This window comes from Pimephales promelas, chromosome 15 (assembly GCF_988280905.1).
Source record: "Pimephales promelas chromosome 15, fPimPro1.hap1.1, whole genome shotgun sequence".
NCBI classification, from domain to species: domain Eukaryota; kingdom Metazoa; phylum Chordata; class Actinopteri; order Cypriniformes; family Leuciscidae; genus Pimephales; species Pimephales promelas.
This window is the reverse complement of record NC_142783.1, coordinates 10,208,782-10,224,872: the sequence shown is the minus strand read 5'-3', so window position 1 is coordinate 10,224,872 and position 16,091 is coordinate 10,208,782. Positions and strand designations below refer to the sequence as shown.

Here is a 16,091-nt window from a genome sequence, read left to right as displayed (position 1 = left end):
TTGTAATTATATTAGTTTGATGTTAGCATTCCTTAAAAATATCTGAGCATGCATAATCCTTAAACAGCCAAATTGCTAGTCATGTGTAACCTTCTATTGCTGATAGGTAACATCAAGTTCCTGTGCCAACACTAACAGTCACATACTTGTCTTATATCACTTCATTTGAAAGTGTTCTTGAGGAAAGTACAAGCAGGTCTTTCTTATGCAAGCCCTCCTTATATACGTAGGTTTATTTTCAATGGCCTGTGTTGGCTTTTATCTGAGAGGCCTACCGTATGTGTTTTGTGTGCATTCACCTGTCTGGACTCGCAGAGCGACGTTCAAAGAGAGAGAGAGAGAAACATCACAGGTTCACGGCTAATGCTCGTTTCAGCACTGAGCAATTAGAGCGGCTCCGCGCAAACCGCAACGTAAACAATCTGGCTCAATGGAAGATTTTATGTGCAACATATTGATTGTCAGAAGCTGTTATGCAAACAATACACTGAAACATGTGGCGGCACAACGCTGAGGCTGCAAAAGAAAGGAAAAAGGTGGAAAATATTCTGGTGGAAAATATGTATTTAATTGTTATATCAATATATTTAGTTTTGATTCAACCTCAAAATAGCAAAAGCAGGTGATTATGATATTATTATGTAGTATTTAGTGATAATAATGTGCTGTTTTTGGTCCAATCAAACGTGCCTTTTACCGCAGGATCCTTTAGCCTCGGTGTACCAGAAACTGAATGAGAAAAAAAAGAGTGAGATAAAATGAAAAAGAAGTGTGGAAATTAGATTGTGGCGGACTGACTCCATCTGAAGAACATTTACACTGTACCGTCCTTCTCTATGAAACGTGTTTGGCTGAGTTCTGCATGAGACAATAGCTCTTTTCCAGCCGTCTTCATGGCAGTCAAAACATAACGTCACGGATCATCTTGGCAAATACCTTTTTAAAAACAAGCCATGTTTTCCATCTCCTCAATGCGAGGTGGCATTAATTAAGAGAGCCAACACAGGCAAAGCAGGGAACCTTAGGGTGGGCTTTTCACATGCTCTAAATTGCATAGAATTACCTTTATAAAAACAGTCTAGATTGTGCGACTTCAAATACTTTCTTATTTTTTAGTGACGTTTCAGAGACACTACATCACTGCAATTCAATACAGACTGATTCTGTATATATTGTTGAAGAAAATTATATTATAATTGAGAAAATTTGAGTGGGTGTGAGTTGCTCTGATGTTTTGAATTTTTTGGCACATTTCTGGGTGGTCGCTTAATGTTTTTTTTTTTTTTTTTTTTTAAATCTGGTGTCTAGATAACTATGGAGATGGTCCTGAATGCAGAACACGAAATCCAGGGGGAGGAGTTGGATCCAGATGCAACCCCTCCCACCTTACATATACCTAAACCTACCCATCTCTGCCCCTTGATCCCTAACCCCACCCCTAACCCTACCCATCTCTGCGCCCTGATTCCTAACCCCACCCCTAATCCTACCCATCTCTGCGCCCTGATCCCTAACCCCACCCCTAATCCTACCCATCTCCGCCCCCTGATTCCTAACCCCACCCCTAATCCTACCCATCTCTGCGCCCTGATCCCTAACCCCACCCCTAACCCTACCCATCTCTGCGCCCTGATTCCTAACCCCACCCCTAATCCTACCCATCTCTGCACCCTGATCCCTAACCCCACCCCTAACCCTACCCATCTCTGCGCCCTGATTCCTAACCCCACCCCTAACCCTACCCATCTCTGCACCCTGATTCCTAACCCCACCCCTAATCCTACCCATCTCTGCGCCCTGATCCCTAACCCCACCCCTAATCCTACCCATCTCCGCCCCCTGATTCCTAACCCCACCCCTAATCCTACCCATCTCTGCGCCCTGATCCCTAACCCCACCCCTAACCCTACCCATCTCTGCGCCCTGATTCCTAACCCCACCCCTAATCCTACCCATCTCTGCACCCTGATCCCTAACCCCACCCCTAACCCTACCCATCTCTGCGCCCTGATTCCTAACCCCACCCCTAACCCTACCCATCTCCGCCCCCTGATTCCTAACCCCACCCCTAATCCTACCCATCTCTGCGCCCTGATCCCTAACCCCACCCCTAACCCTACCCATCTCCGCCCCCTGATTCCTAACCCCACCCCTAACCCTACCCATCTCTGCGCCCTGATTCCTAACCCCACCCCTAATCCTACCCATCTCTGCACCCTGATCCCTAACCCCACCCCTAACCCTACCCATCTCCGCCCCCTGATTCCTAACCCCACCCCTAATCCTACCCATCTCTGCGCCCTGATCCCTAACCCCACCCCTAACCCTACCCATCTCCACCCCCTGATCCCTAACCCCACCCCTAACCCTACCCATCTCTGCGCCCTGATTCCTAACCCCACCCCTAATCCTACCCATCTCTGCACCCTGATCCCTAACCCCACCCCTAACCCTACCCATCTCCGCCCCCTGATTCCTAACCCCACCCCTAACCCTACCCATCTCCGCCCATCTCTTATTTTAAAAAAAATAATAATTTAACATATAAATAACGTTTTATAGCCCACTTAAAGTGTTTATTACAAATAAAGACTAAATGCTAAAAATTAATAGGCCTAAATGAACAAAAAAATTGTATTTACAATTCCGTGAAAAAAGGGGGGCTGCAGCACCCCTGATAAAGACTGTGAAAGAGAGATGGAAGAGAAACATTACAAAAAGAGAAAGGGTCAGAGAAATATGACTGGAAAAAGAAAGGGTTATGATCAGGCAACAGCTTTAGGACCCGTGATAATAAAAGAACAAATAAACTATTATTGTTGTTGGATTTGATATGCTTCACAGAACCAAGATATGCTGTTGTTGTAATGTTAGCTTTAGTAACAGGACAGTTTTGAGTGTCTTTGTTTGTCTGGAGCTGCTGTGTTGCTGCCGGCTAATAAACAACTGTTGCTTTTATATACTCTTGTGTCCTGTGTTCATTTTTTCTTCCTTTTCGCAAAGCTTTGTTTTGCTTCTCTTCTGCTATAATAAAGAGACATTTACTCTTGGAGGCGGAGCAATGAAGGGAGGGGTGTGTTTGTTTGGGTTGATTTCAAATATCAACAGTGTTTCTGAGAAATTGCTTACTGCACCTTTAACAGAAAATAACAAAAAATAAAAATTAAATAACAATGAAAGCTACAAAATAGACATCTAAACTTTAACTCAAATGAAAACAGAAAATATAAAAAATAAAAAATAAACTAATAAAAAAAACTATATTAGTATCGCATTGATAATACAATAAAACTTCATAGCACAAAATCTGCCAGATAAGTTACACTCTAAATTTTTACATTTATGCTTTAGCGCTTGTTTAAATAATCTGTAAACATATGTCATAGTTAAAGAAAGGGTTTATAAACCAACCGAGTGAAGCCAACATTCCATAAACAGTCCATATGTATCACATGTGCTACTGTTCTTAGTTGATCTATCTGCTTTTTTTAAATGCAAACTTGTGTAATAACTTATTTTGGTTATATGACATAAAAAGAATCAACTGACATGAATGTATATTGATTTTGCTCTTATCCCTCTCACAGGCTTATAGAGACGGTCTTTCACGTGTCAAGCCCACCAACAAACCAGCACGAAAGGATCAGATATCGGCGTAAGAATGCTGCTATTATGATGGTGTGCGAGGAACACTGGCAGTCATGGTGGTAAAAGTAACACAGGGCCCTCTCTGAACGGTCTGAGCCGCCCCTCCCAGTCTATTAGTCCAAATTGCTCTTAATAACCACAGTTACACGAGACCCGCCAAATGATTACAGCAGCGTGCGGCTCACACTCATAGCCCTGTACGACCAGACCAATCAAGAGCTGCTGTGTAGAGTAGAATCGACATAAAACCAAAGCCATAAATCTGATCAATTCATAAAGCAACAGCAAGAACAACATGATTTGACACAGCATTCGCTTGAGTTACGCACTTAGTTTGAGCAACAATATTGATGCTTGTCCTCTTGTGTGTCTTGGCTCCCATTGGCTGAAGACCATTGGATCCGTCTCCGGGTTGAATCTCACATGGAATATTTTCTTTACAAATGAGTACAAGTTTCTGGGGAATTTCATGCTAGACAAAATATATCTGCACTTTCTCAATGGCTTAAACGGTTAGGGCAAGGTGTAGACCACCTTAGTAACAATGAAAACAGACAGTGGGCCAGATTTACTAAACAGGGCAAATTAGCGCCGATGGGAGTGGAAAGTTCTGCGCGTGATCTACTGACGACATGCAAATTAAAGAACACCGCCGGATCGTTTCCATAATGACCAACGCAACCCACCAAGACCAGCGCAAATAAGCGTCTGGTTTAGGACTTTTTTGGGTGGTAAATAAAGGCGCAACAACAGTAAATTGACTAGCGCAAAGCGTAAATCACGTAGCATTATTCATTTAAATACTTTCCTCCTATAAATTTTGTGTCTGAAAGGGAAACCCTGCTAAAATAACCATGTCCACACCTTTTCAGCGCTAATTTTTCACTGCGTGTCTTTAGTAAATCCTGACAGTAATTTTTTAACGTCAAAAGAGGGTTTGAGCTGGCGCAAGCTGTTAGTAACGCCTCAGTTAGTTGTTTTGGTTAACGCATTGCTTTTTTTTCATTAGCGTCGGAAGCAAAAAAAAAAAAAAAAAGTGGGTGGGTCCTCCCCCAGAAAAATGTTACTGGAGTAAATGCCGTTTCAGGTATTCTGGTGCATTAAACAAGTAAACTAAACTCATTAAAGGCACAGCTATCTGTGGAATTTATCCCGCTGCTGATACCATGGTAATTTGCCAGCATTGACAACTTAAAGGAGTAGTTCACTTTTCAAAAACTTTTGCTGATAATTTACTCACCCCCATTTCATCCAAGATCAAATCTCTTCAGTCGAAAAGAAATGAAGGTTTTTGATGAAAACTTTCCAGCATTTTTCTCCATATAATGGACTTCAATGGGAACCAAACGGTTCAAGGTCCAAAAGACACTAGTGCAAACTGCAAACTGTTCAAAGGGCTTTAAACAATTCCAGACGATGAATAAGGGTCTTATCAAGTGAAACGATCGCTCATTTAATAAATAAATAACAAAGTTTATGTTTTATAAGCTCAAAGGCTCGCCTTGCTCTGTTCTGTGACGCACATTTGTGACTCTCCTGTTCGAATTTGTTCATCAAAATGAACGAATCTTTTTCAATTTGTTTGTTTCGTTCGTTGAATGAACCAAATGACTTGGAAAAAGATTCGTTCATTTTGATGAACGAGTTCGAACAGGAGAGTCACAAATGTGCGTCACAGAACAGAGCAAGGCGAGCCTTTGAGCTTATAAAACATAAACTTTGTTATTTATTTATTAAATGAGCGATCGTTTCACTTGATAAGAGCCTTATTCATCGTCTTATTCATCGACCCTTATTCATCGTCTTTAAAGCCTTTTGAACAGTTTGCAGTTTGTACTGAAAGTGTCTTTTAGACCTTGAACAGTTTGGTTCCCACTGAAGTGCATGATATGGAGAAAAATGCTGAAATGTTTTCATCATAAACCTTAATTTCATTTCGACTGAAGAAAGAAGGACATGGATATCTTAGATGACATGCAGGTGAGTAAATTATCAGCAAAAGTTTTGAACTATTTTAAAGCTGTTATTGATATTTCCAATGGAATATTTGACTGGAAGGGTACAACGGGCTGTTATTTTCGTCAGTTGCGGCTCATTAAGAAATATAACGTAGGAATTCAGCGGAAATGGAGTTTAGTTTATTAGGGCATTCCTCAAGTGGAATGGATTTGACTGAGGGCTCTCTGAGAAGCGAACAGACATATGCGCTGAATTAGAGATGGTAAAAGTTGAGTGGGTCCAAAATCATTGGTCTTAAAAAGTGGGTGGGTCTTGGCCCATATACAATGGTTCTGACACCCATGACTTTGTCCACCCATAATGAGTAATGTAACAAACACGTTTTTTCGAATAAGTAATTCAAGCTATATTGTTTTCCCATGTATTGACCGATAGCTCTCCTGTCCCAATGTTGAGAGAAACCATGAGTAAATGCAGAGGTGTTGTGTGCGCTGTGTAAACATGATTATTGTAGTTCTAGACTAAATGTGAGTGTGCCTTTACTCATCTCACTTACACAAAACAGATTCACCTAACCCTAACAAGAAGTAAACGAGAAAGTACGAATTTTTTTTTCTTGACAAATTCCACAAGAAGGAACATATACACCGTTTACCCTCCTCTTGTGAAGTGTGCAAACAATCGTCTCAATTGTGTTGGAATTTCAGGAGAAACATCCAAGACAAATTTGATACATAAACCTAACGGCGAACTCAATTAAATCTTGTGCATGAGCAATGAAAGAGCAACCTCTGAGCAATAAAACCATCCTTTGGAAAAGAACTGTATGACGTTGAAACTTAATTAAAGGCCTGAATGTCTGTCTGTCTCTCTGAATGAGAGTTTTTGTGTCTCTCTCTCAGTTTTTCTCTCTTAAACGCAGGAGGAATGTGTAAACAGGCAGAGGCAGCTTCACGACACACTCGCAGGACGTTGCACAACTCTAAATGCCTCTGAATGTGTCATTTCCTGCATGGCCACCTGCCTTCCGCTCAACAGCAGATGAGGATAAGAAATAGACCTCCATATAGATAATGTAGGAGAGAAGATTGACCTGTTTGCCAAATAAAAGCTGTTAAATGGCATAAAATAACCCAGCAAAAGCCTCAGGGTTTATATGGGTTTTAATAAGCTAGTATGGGTTTTAAGGTCAACATACACTCTTAAAAATTAAAGGAGAACTCCGGCGCAAAATTAATCTTTGGTCTAATTACACATTGGTGTCTAGTAGACCATTCTCTGAGTTTTATCTCTAAAAACTGTTTAGCGTATAGTCTATGGGGGCATTTAATAAGTAAAAAGAAAACGCTAGTTAATACAACTAACAAGGCTCAAAATAGCCTCACACTAACACAGTAACATAATGAGGGTCCCTACATGCAAAACGAAGCATTGAGAACTTTGTAAGTGTACAGACCGATTAATATGAAGATATTTTATAAAGAGTCCATTTGGTGTATACATAGCAGGAGCCATCTTTGGAAAACAGTCTCGACAAGTCGAACCACGGATGACGTAAGTAACTGTATGAAGTTCTGTACTGTATGAACGGCGTTCGTGTTTCGACTTGTCGAGACTGTTTTCCAAAGATGGCTCCTGCCTGTATACACGAAGTGGACTGTCTTTATAAAATATCTTCTTATTAAACAGTCTGTACTCTTACAAAGTTCTCAATGCTTCGTTTTGCATGTAGGGACCCTCATTATGTTACTGTGTTAGGGTATGGCTATTTTGAGCCTTGTTAGTGGTATTAATTAGCAATTTCTATTTACTTATTATATGCCCCCATATACTAGCGTATACACTAAACAGTTTTTTAGAGATAAAACTCTTTACATTCGATTATCATGAAAACAAATCTCAGAGAACGGTCGACTAGGTACCGATGTGTAATTAGACCAAAGGTTTAATTTGCATCTATGGTTCCGTGAAGAACTTTTAAAGGGATGGTTTACCCTAAATAGTTATCCCATCATTTACTCACTCTCAAGCCATAGACGTATTTGACTTTCTTCTTTCAGCCAAACACAATCTGAGTTATATTAAAAAATATCCTGGCTCTTCCAAGCTTTATAATGGGAGTGAATATCTGAGATTTTGAAGGTTAAAAAAGCACATCCATCCATCATAAAAGTAATCAATACGGCTTTTTGATAAAGGCCTTCTGAAGGGCAAAGCGATGCGTTTTTGTCCTGGGCTCAGTTGCATAAACATTCATTGTTGCATGTTATTATTACAAAGAAAAAAAAGTATATATTTATATATATTATATGTCATATATATTATTTCAGTTATATATGAAAAAAGTTTTTTGTGGTGTTAGTCAACAATATTTACTCTGGTTTATACTAATTAACGAAATAAAAAGATATCAGCCAACTATATAATTCTGTAATTACGCAACATCTGAAAAAAAAAACAAAAAAACAAGTCTTTGTTTACACCAACAGAAGCCATGTCATCGACTGGTATTTTCCCTGATAAACACAAGCACACAAAGCCAGAAAGAAAAACTGAAGATGAATGAGCTGCGTGAGATGAAAGGCGCGTCACATCAGAGATGCTCGAGGGCACGATTAATCCACTAATGAATGAAGATCACACACTGGCATAAAGTGGCTCCAAAACGCTGCTGCCAGATGTGTTAATTGAGATGAGGAGGTAAAGAGGGAAAAAACGAGACTTTAAGAAGTGATATTATTGGTTTAGCCGCCTGAAAGTTATCTATGAATACAAGGCCAGTGGCGACAGATGTGTGCCAGGCAAGTTGGCAGTTCTTTTTTACAAATGTGCCAGGAAATTGAGCCAAGGCTGGATCTACAGCAGCGCTCATCAGACTGTGTGTTTCTGTGTATGATGGCGTGTGATGATGTGAGATGAAATGTTGATGCTTTAGATGTTCTGCGTTGGTTGCTAAGGGGTTGCTAAGGTGTTCTGATAGGAGTGCAGTTCCAGATGTTAAAAACTCCTTGGACACTTTTCACAGACTGAAGATGTGTTTCAGCACACTTACCAGGTTTTTTACAGTAAAATACTGGCAACACTGTTGCCAGTAATTTACTGTAAAAATGCACTAAAACCAATAAGTTGTATTTTTTAGTTAACTTGAGTTTTAGTGCATTTTTACAGTAAATTACTGGCAATAGTGTTGTAAAAATGCACTAAAACTAATAAGTTGTATTTTTTTAGTTAACTTGAGTTTTAGTGCATTTTTACAGTAAATTACTGGCAACAGTGTTGCCAGTATTTTACTGTAAAAAACCTGGTAAGGTCTAACAGTGCAGTCATGAGTATCATAAATCCTGCAACGTTTAAAACAACAAAAAAATTATATATATATATATATATATATATATATATATATATATATATATATAATTAATTAACGCTGCTGTGAGGGTATTTCTAATACAGCGGCTATGGGGCGGCTGTTATCAATCTTGTTTTCACTCTTTTTGAAAGTTGTGAAAACACTATTGTGGAGTTTTTCTTTGCTATCTGAGCAAACTGGAACGCAAAACATATATTTAATGTAGTCTCTCATTCACCGCTATTGAAGTTTACCCAACTATGACGACTTCCACTTCTGAGAAACTCGGATATGTGAAAAGGGTCAATTCATTTTTCACCATAGGGTAATTTTTAGCAGGAAGTGTTTCGTTGAACAGACCTTTTGTTAAATAATGGTATGCTTTTGTTTTGAAGACATCAGCCCGCATTATTTCATCTTAATTTTTTAAAGAATCATGTTTAACAGTGGAATTCATGATGAAAAACCACTAATGATGCTGTGAAGAAAATTCCACCAATCAGATGTTGCAACCCAATCGATCTAAAAGAGCTTTTTAGCCCTGCCCACTCCCACACTGTCAGAAAAAAAGGTACGAAAGCTGTCACTGGGGTGGTGTACAATTTTGTACCTAAAGGGTGCATATTGGTACCATAATTGTACAAATATGTACCATGAAGGTACCAATATGCACCCTTTAGGTACAAAATTGTACCTTTTGAAAAGGTACCGCCCCAGTGACAGCTTTCGTACCTTTTTTTCTGAGAGTGCATGACATAATCGAGGTCTCCCTAGGCTTTCTAAATACCAATGTATTTGTATATGTACACTGCAAAAAAACAAAACAGAACATTTACTGGTAATTTTCTGCCAGGATTAGCCATAAAACATAACACAATCCAATGCATAATTCAAAATACAGGTAAAACTTCTGTAAAAAAAGAGTTTTGCCTCATTACTTCACAATACTTTGTGCCTTTTTTTTTCTTTTTTCTTTTTTCTTCTTTTAACACACACACACACGCATATATATATATATATATATATATATATATATAAACTTTAAATTAATAATTTTAACTGAAATACATTTTTAATTTGGTTATGTCATTCGCAGTGTTTCATGGGCATGCAGTTCTTTCTCTCATGTTGAGTTCCCAGGTGTATACCTTTGTATTTTTCTCTGATTTTTAATTTTTTTTGTATCAAATCAAAGTTTATAATGTGATTTTCTCTCTGGATTGTTTGGTTTATGGCTCTTTAACAAATACTTTTAAAAACAATTCCCCTTGAAAAAAATAATAATAATTAAAAACCCACTCCTGGATTGCACTTTATTAACACATTCCTACTAATCCAAATCAGATTTTATGATTATGATATTTTGATCTTTAATATATCTCAGTTCCCTCTTTGCAAGTTAAAGGGATTTTTTGTGCAATCATTTAGAAACGTATAGTAACAGCACATTGAAAGCTTGCTTGCCACGTCATGTACGCTTTGAGTAATTTCACGACCGAAAATGGAAAAAAGTTTGCATAAAACGTACGAGTAAGAAACATCTGTCAGTCACCGTTAACAACTGACAGAATCCGATCCACTTTTATTCGATTATTGTGAAGAACTTTGGCCGTAATGTCAGATTGCAGCAGACTTTAATATAAACATACTAAAGAAAGTCAAGCACTGTGTGTTCCTGGTTCCATTCTCTGCCACATGAAAGTAATTCATGACAGCTTGTGTGTGTTTACGGGTCCTGGGGCTCAGTGTGAAAATTGAAATTTGGCAGCGTCTTCTAACAGTTGGCTTTTTTCAGGTAGTGAGAGCGACTGAGAAGTTTAGGCACGAGAAAGGCGAGGACTACACACAACTCACAAGTTCAGACATCAACTCCGATGAACTGGCTTTTTCATAATTGACGCATAACTGGAGCTTTTTGCCAGATCGGGTTCCTCCGAGAGAGAAAACATGGGCTGTTTCTCTTTTCCGTGACAAGTATCTGTTCAGTGTATCGGTAAAACAAAAGCATCAAAGTTTCTTTTCTGTCTGAGAAATGTCACAATGGTTCCTATAAATCTAGCTGATCCTGTAATGATGGATGGATTATTCTTAGAGTGCTTCATATTCAGAACTAAGAGCATGGATCTGTTCAGAATGTAGAGTATATTATTCCTTAAGGGATAGTTCACCCAAAAAAAAAATATCCCATAATTTACTCACCCTTAAGCCATCCTAGGTGTATATGAGTTTCTTCTTTCAGCCGAACACAAGTGGGGATATATTAAATAATATCCTGGAGGGTCACTCTTCCGCTGGAACTCGACTTATAAAGTTTCAAATATGGATATTTTTTCTTGCAAAAACCCATCGCTTTACTTCAGAAGGCATTTATTAACCCACTGTCACTTGGATTACTTTTTGTGATTGATGGATGGAGCTAAACACTCTGATGGCACTCACTCTATTATAAAGCTTGGAAGAGCCAGGATATTTTCTAATACAACTCTGATTGTGTTTGGCTGAAAGAAGAAAGTCATTTACAACTAGGATGGCTTAAAGGAGTAGTTCACTTTTCAAAAAAAAACTTTTGCTGATAATTTACTCACCCGCATGTCATCCAAGATGTCCATGTCTTTCTTTCTTCAGTCGAAAAGAAATTAAGGTTTTTGATTAAAACATTCCAGCATTTTTCAATGGGAATGGGAACCAAACGGTTCATGGTCCAAAAGACACTTTCAGTACAAACTGCAAACTGTTCAAAGGGCTTTAAACGATTCCAGATGATAAATAAGGCTCTTATCAAGTGAAACAATCGTTCATTTAATAAATAAATAACAAAGTTTAAGTTTTATAAGCTCAAATGCTCGCCTTGCTCTGTTCTGCGATGCACGTTTGTGACTCTTCTGTTCGAACTCGTCCATCAAAATGAACGAATCTTTTTCAGAGTCAATTCGTTTGTTTCATTCGTTGAATGAACCAAATGACTCGGAAAAAGATTTTGATGAACGAGTTCGAACAGGAGAGTCACAAACGTGCGTCACAGAACAGAGCAAGGCCAGCATTTGAGCTTATAAAACTTTAACTTTGTTATTTATTTATTAAATGAGCGATCGGTTCGCTTGTTAAGACCCTTATTCATCGTCTAGAATCGTTTAAAGCCCTTTGAACAGTTTGCAGTTTGTACTGAAAGTGTCTTTTGGGCCTTGAACCATTCGGTTCCCATTGAAGTCCATTAAATGGAGAACAACATGAAGACATGGACATCTTGGATGACATGGGGGTGAGTAAATTATCAGCAAAGGTTTTTTGAAAAGTGAACTACTCCTTTAAGGCAGAGTAAATTATGGGATAATTCTCATTTTTTGATGAACTAATCCTATAATGAATGTGAATTTTCTGCATGTCATCAATTCCAGCATGACATACTACATTTGACAAAATTTGAACACACCTATCCCACAATGCAATGTGCTCGAGTTTACAGGGGCTGTTTTGTAATTCCTAGTATATTGCGTATTGCGTAACATTTTTATTTTACCTCACATTATTATGCTATGTGTTTTATTCAGAATGTGGATGTAAAATATTTTTCTAATAAACAAACATCATTGGAGTACATTTTATAAGAAAATCCTATTAACGGTTTGCTAGTTCAAAATTCCCCGTTTTAAATCAACGTTTTGTTTGCAATTTCATTTTCGAAATGTAAAAGCAATTTCTGAGCGAAAATTGCAAAAAAAAGCTATTTTTTATCCAATTTTGTAAAAAAAAAAAGTGTAAGATGAGCAGGTTTGAAAGCCCAGCAGATTCCCAGCAGACTATTATTCCATTCAGAACAGAGCAAGAGCACAGGTCAAAGGTCAAGCGGCTCGCTCTTAAGAGCACGTTGATGGACAGACACAAGAGGCCAATACAGTAAACATTTTCACAAGTCAAGCGGCCTTGACAGCACGCGTTTGTATTTGCCTCTCTCTGGCCGTGCCTGCAGCTCCTCAAAGGCCGTCTTTGTGCATTGAGGCGTGCTGAATCCATTTTTTAAAACAGTACCGTAACACAATCTATGCATCAATTCATGCATCGGGCCACACGTCTCGTCCCACTGGCTGGGCGTTAAGCCACGATGCTGCACAAAATCATTCATCTCTGGATTCGGGCGCTCTTTGCGCGTGCTGATCACATGACGTGTGATATTTGGTACTCACTTCGCGGCTCCCGCGGTCCGTCCACTGTGACCTTTATGGCTCGATGGTAAGTCGCCACTTGCGGTGGGTTCGTGAATACTGTGATTGTCAGCGTGAAGCTCTTTCCTGCAAAACACAAAAAAAGGTTCAAACCCGATTAATCCGCCGGACAATGTGTCACATTCATTGCGCGGCGGTCATTTGCATTTCTCTGCTGGTGACGGTGATGACTGTGGGATTTTAACTGCGAGGAACTCGAGCCATTGAAAAGGGCCTGGGCGCAACGGACAATAATGGAATTGGTTTGGAAAGTGAGCCTTGCTGAGATTTGAATTTGTAATATTCAGTTGTTGGACATGACAAATCAGAAATGCATAAAACAGGCCATGTTAGGTGTTAACGTAAGAGAAATAAATGGCTTAATGACTGAGCTAGGCCTCTGTCATTACTGTTACTGGTTGAGTAGAATCAGTAAGCAACCACATAGCAACCACTCAGAACACCTTAGCAACTGCATAGCAACCCCCTGGCAACCATCCATATCATGCCAACATTGTAGAGGTTATACAAATAGTGCATGAAAAAAGTCACATTTTTGAATATTAACTGATCATATAACTCATTAACAGTATATTTAATTGAATAAATACTCATATAGGGCTTTATGGGCTTGTTGGGGCTATAGACCCACAATAGCACCATTGTAGGTTAGGGTTAGGGCTGGACATACTAAGTTGACATGTATGTTGCCTAGTTACTTAAAGTAAGTAGAATGTCTCTTGGAGGATCATCATAATAAAGAGATAGCAGATATTAAAGGGTTAGTTCACCCAAAAATGAAAATTAAGTCATTAATTACTCAGCCCAATAAAATCTCGTTTCTGGCCTACAAGGAAGAAAAGAAATAGTCGAATAAAGTCGTTATTTTTGTTTGTTTTTTCGCACAAAAAGTATTCGCGTCGCTTGATAAACATATAGTTGAGCCACGGTAGTCACTTGGGATATTTAAACATTTTCTTCATTGACTTTCTGGGCCGTCAAGAGCCAGTCCCTTAGGAGCCAATGTGGTTGTTATACAGCTCTCAAATTTAATCAAAAATATCTTCATTTGTGTTCCGAAGACGAACGAAGGTCTTACGGGGTTGGTACAGCATGGGGGTGAGTAATTAATGACTTAATTTTCATTTTTGGGTGAACTAACCCTTTAAGCAGACAGTCTTCTAATACTCCAATGGGAATTATTTGACATGTTGTTGCAAAGTTTAAAAAGAGACCATCAAAATAAAGTGCTACCTTTTCATTAAAACTAAAAAAAATTAAAACCTAAGCAATATTAAGAATCTATAAAACAAATAATGTTTAATAATGTTTTAATGGGGAGGAGTCAATTGCATGCTCAGGTATTGGCGAATGGCGATCATATTGAGCAACAGTGATCATCATAATGGTGAGCTTTTAAAGGGATGCTATGCAGTTTTTTTTAGCTTAACTGAACAGCTTCTGAGTTATTGAAATGGTTATATGACTTCTTTTGGGTTGAATGGAAGTATCGCATGATAGCAGCTCTCGCGATGTAACATATTCCTTTACGGCAATGCACACATACATGCCCCCAATCCAGGAACAAGGTTGAGTTTGTCACGCTATCGTCATGGCTAAGCCGGCATATAAGAAGCAGAATGCTAGGAAAACATTAGCTGTGTCTGAAACCGCTCACTCGTTCACTCATTCACTAATCCCTATATAGTGTATGGCATTTGAGTGCACACGACGCTGACGTTTACACTGTGCGTCGGGGAGTTGGAGCTGTCGCAGAAAAGGCTTCATCACACGTACTGATAAAACTCCTTTTATCTTACGTTACTTACTTTATAAAATAATATTAACAACAAGAACAATCATAATGACTTTATTTTGTAATTATATATATACCTCCGTGCCAGCTTTGTAGTTTAATCGACTGAAATTGTAACTCTCACAGATGACGTGTCGTCGAGCGCCCTCCGGCGACCGTTATTATATGAATGAATACGCTTTCCGACGATTAACGGATATTTTTCAAATCCTCCACTGTAATCTCTGGTTTAAACTTGCTCGCGCCGCACTTTCATGCGCGCTCAGTTCTTTCCGCATTGGATTGTGGGAAATAGTGCTTCAGCAAGTGTACATAGTTGGTGCGTTCCATTCGACAGGGTCCCTACACAGTGTTCACTGCCCCCTACTCCCGGAACACGGTATATCAGTTGAAGTGGACTTCACTGACTTCCTGTGAAGTGATGTATCGATGTTCCCTTATTCCCTAAGCCGTTTTCAGGGCCCTTCAAACTGAACATGTTCGTTCCCTTCGAATTGGAATCTCACTTAAGATGGCGAAATACCCTGTGAAGTCCACTTCGCAGTCCACTTACGGTCGAATGGAACGCACACCGAATGTACACTCGAATTCAGAGAGGATTGTGGGTAAAAGTAGTGAATGAATGTAGGGAATGATGTCGTTCACTCAGAATTCGGACACCACTACAAAATGGCCGACACCCGATATAGTGCACTATATAGTGGATACGGAGCGATTTCAGACACAGCTATTGTCTGAGGAACAGAGGAAGAGGAAACGGCAAAAAAAATGGCAAAACCCCCTGCCAGGGTGAGGATTTTTAGAAACGCCGGTTACAGTGTTGTCGTGTAGACAGTAAAACCAGGGGTTTTGCCTTGCGACGTCAGAGTGTGCGCCCGCGCTATGCCGTTATCCGCCTACCGGAAACTGTAATAACTTTTTGTTAGGCTTCTGATTGGGCAACGTGGCTTATATTGCCACCTGCTGGTGTGGCATGCACTTGACAGCGCTTGATAGCGTGTTTTTGCGTTTTAATGTGGACGGGATTTTTTTTTAAACACAGGAGGAAAAACTCTGGTTATAAAAATACCTGTGTCCATGTGGACGAGGCCTAAATATGAGGAAAAAGATCGTAGTTCAG

At 39.3% G+C, this 16,091-nt stretch overlaps 1 protein-coding gene across 3 annotated transcripts in view; it reads right to left on the bottom strand.

Annotated features, from left to right (window-relative positions):
- The window catches only part of runx2a (RUNX family transcription factor 2a), an 84,697-nt gene that overhangs the window by 31,981 nt on the left and 36,625 nt on the right, over positions 1-16,091 (bottom strand). For all 3 annotated transcript variants that reach the window (XM_039660853.2, XM_039660854.2, XM_089120094.1), the window contains exon 5: positions 13,138-13,242. In XM_039660853.2, the coding sequence (XP_039516787.2) occupies positions 13,138-13,242 (105 nt within the window). The remainder of the gene's footprint in view (positions 1-13,137; positions 13,243-16,091) is intronic.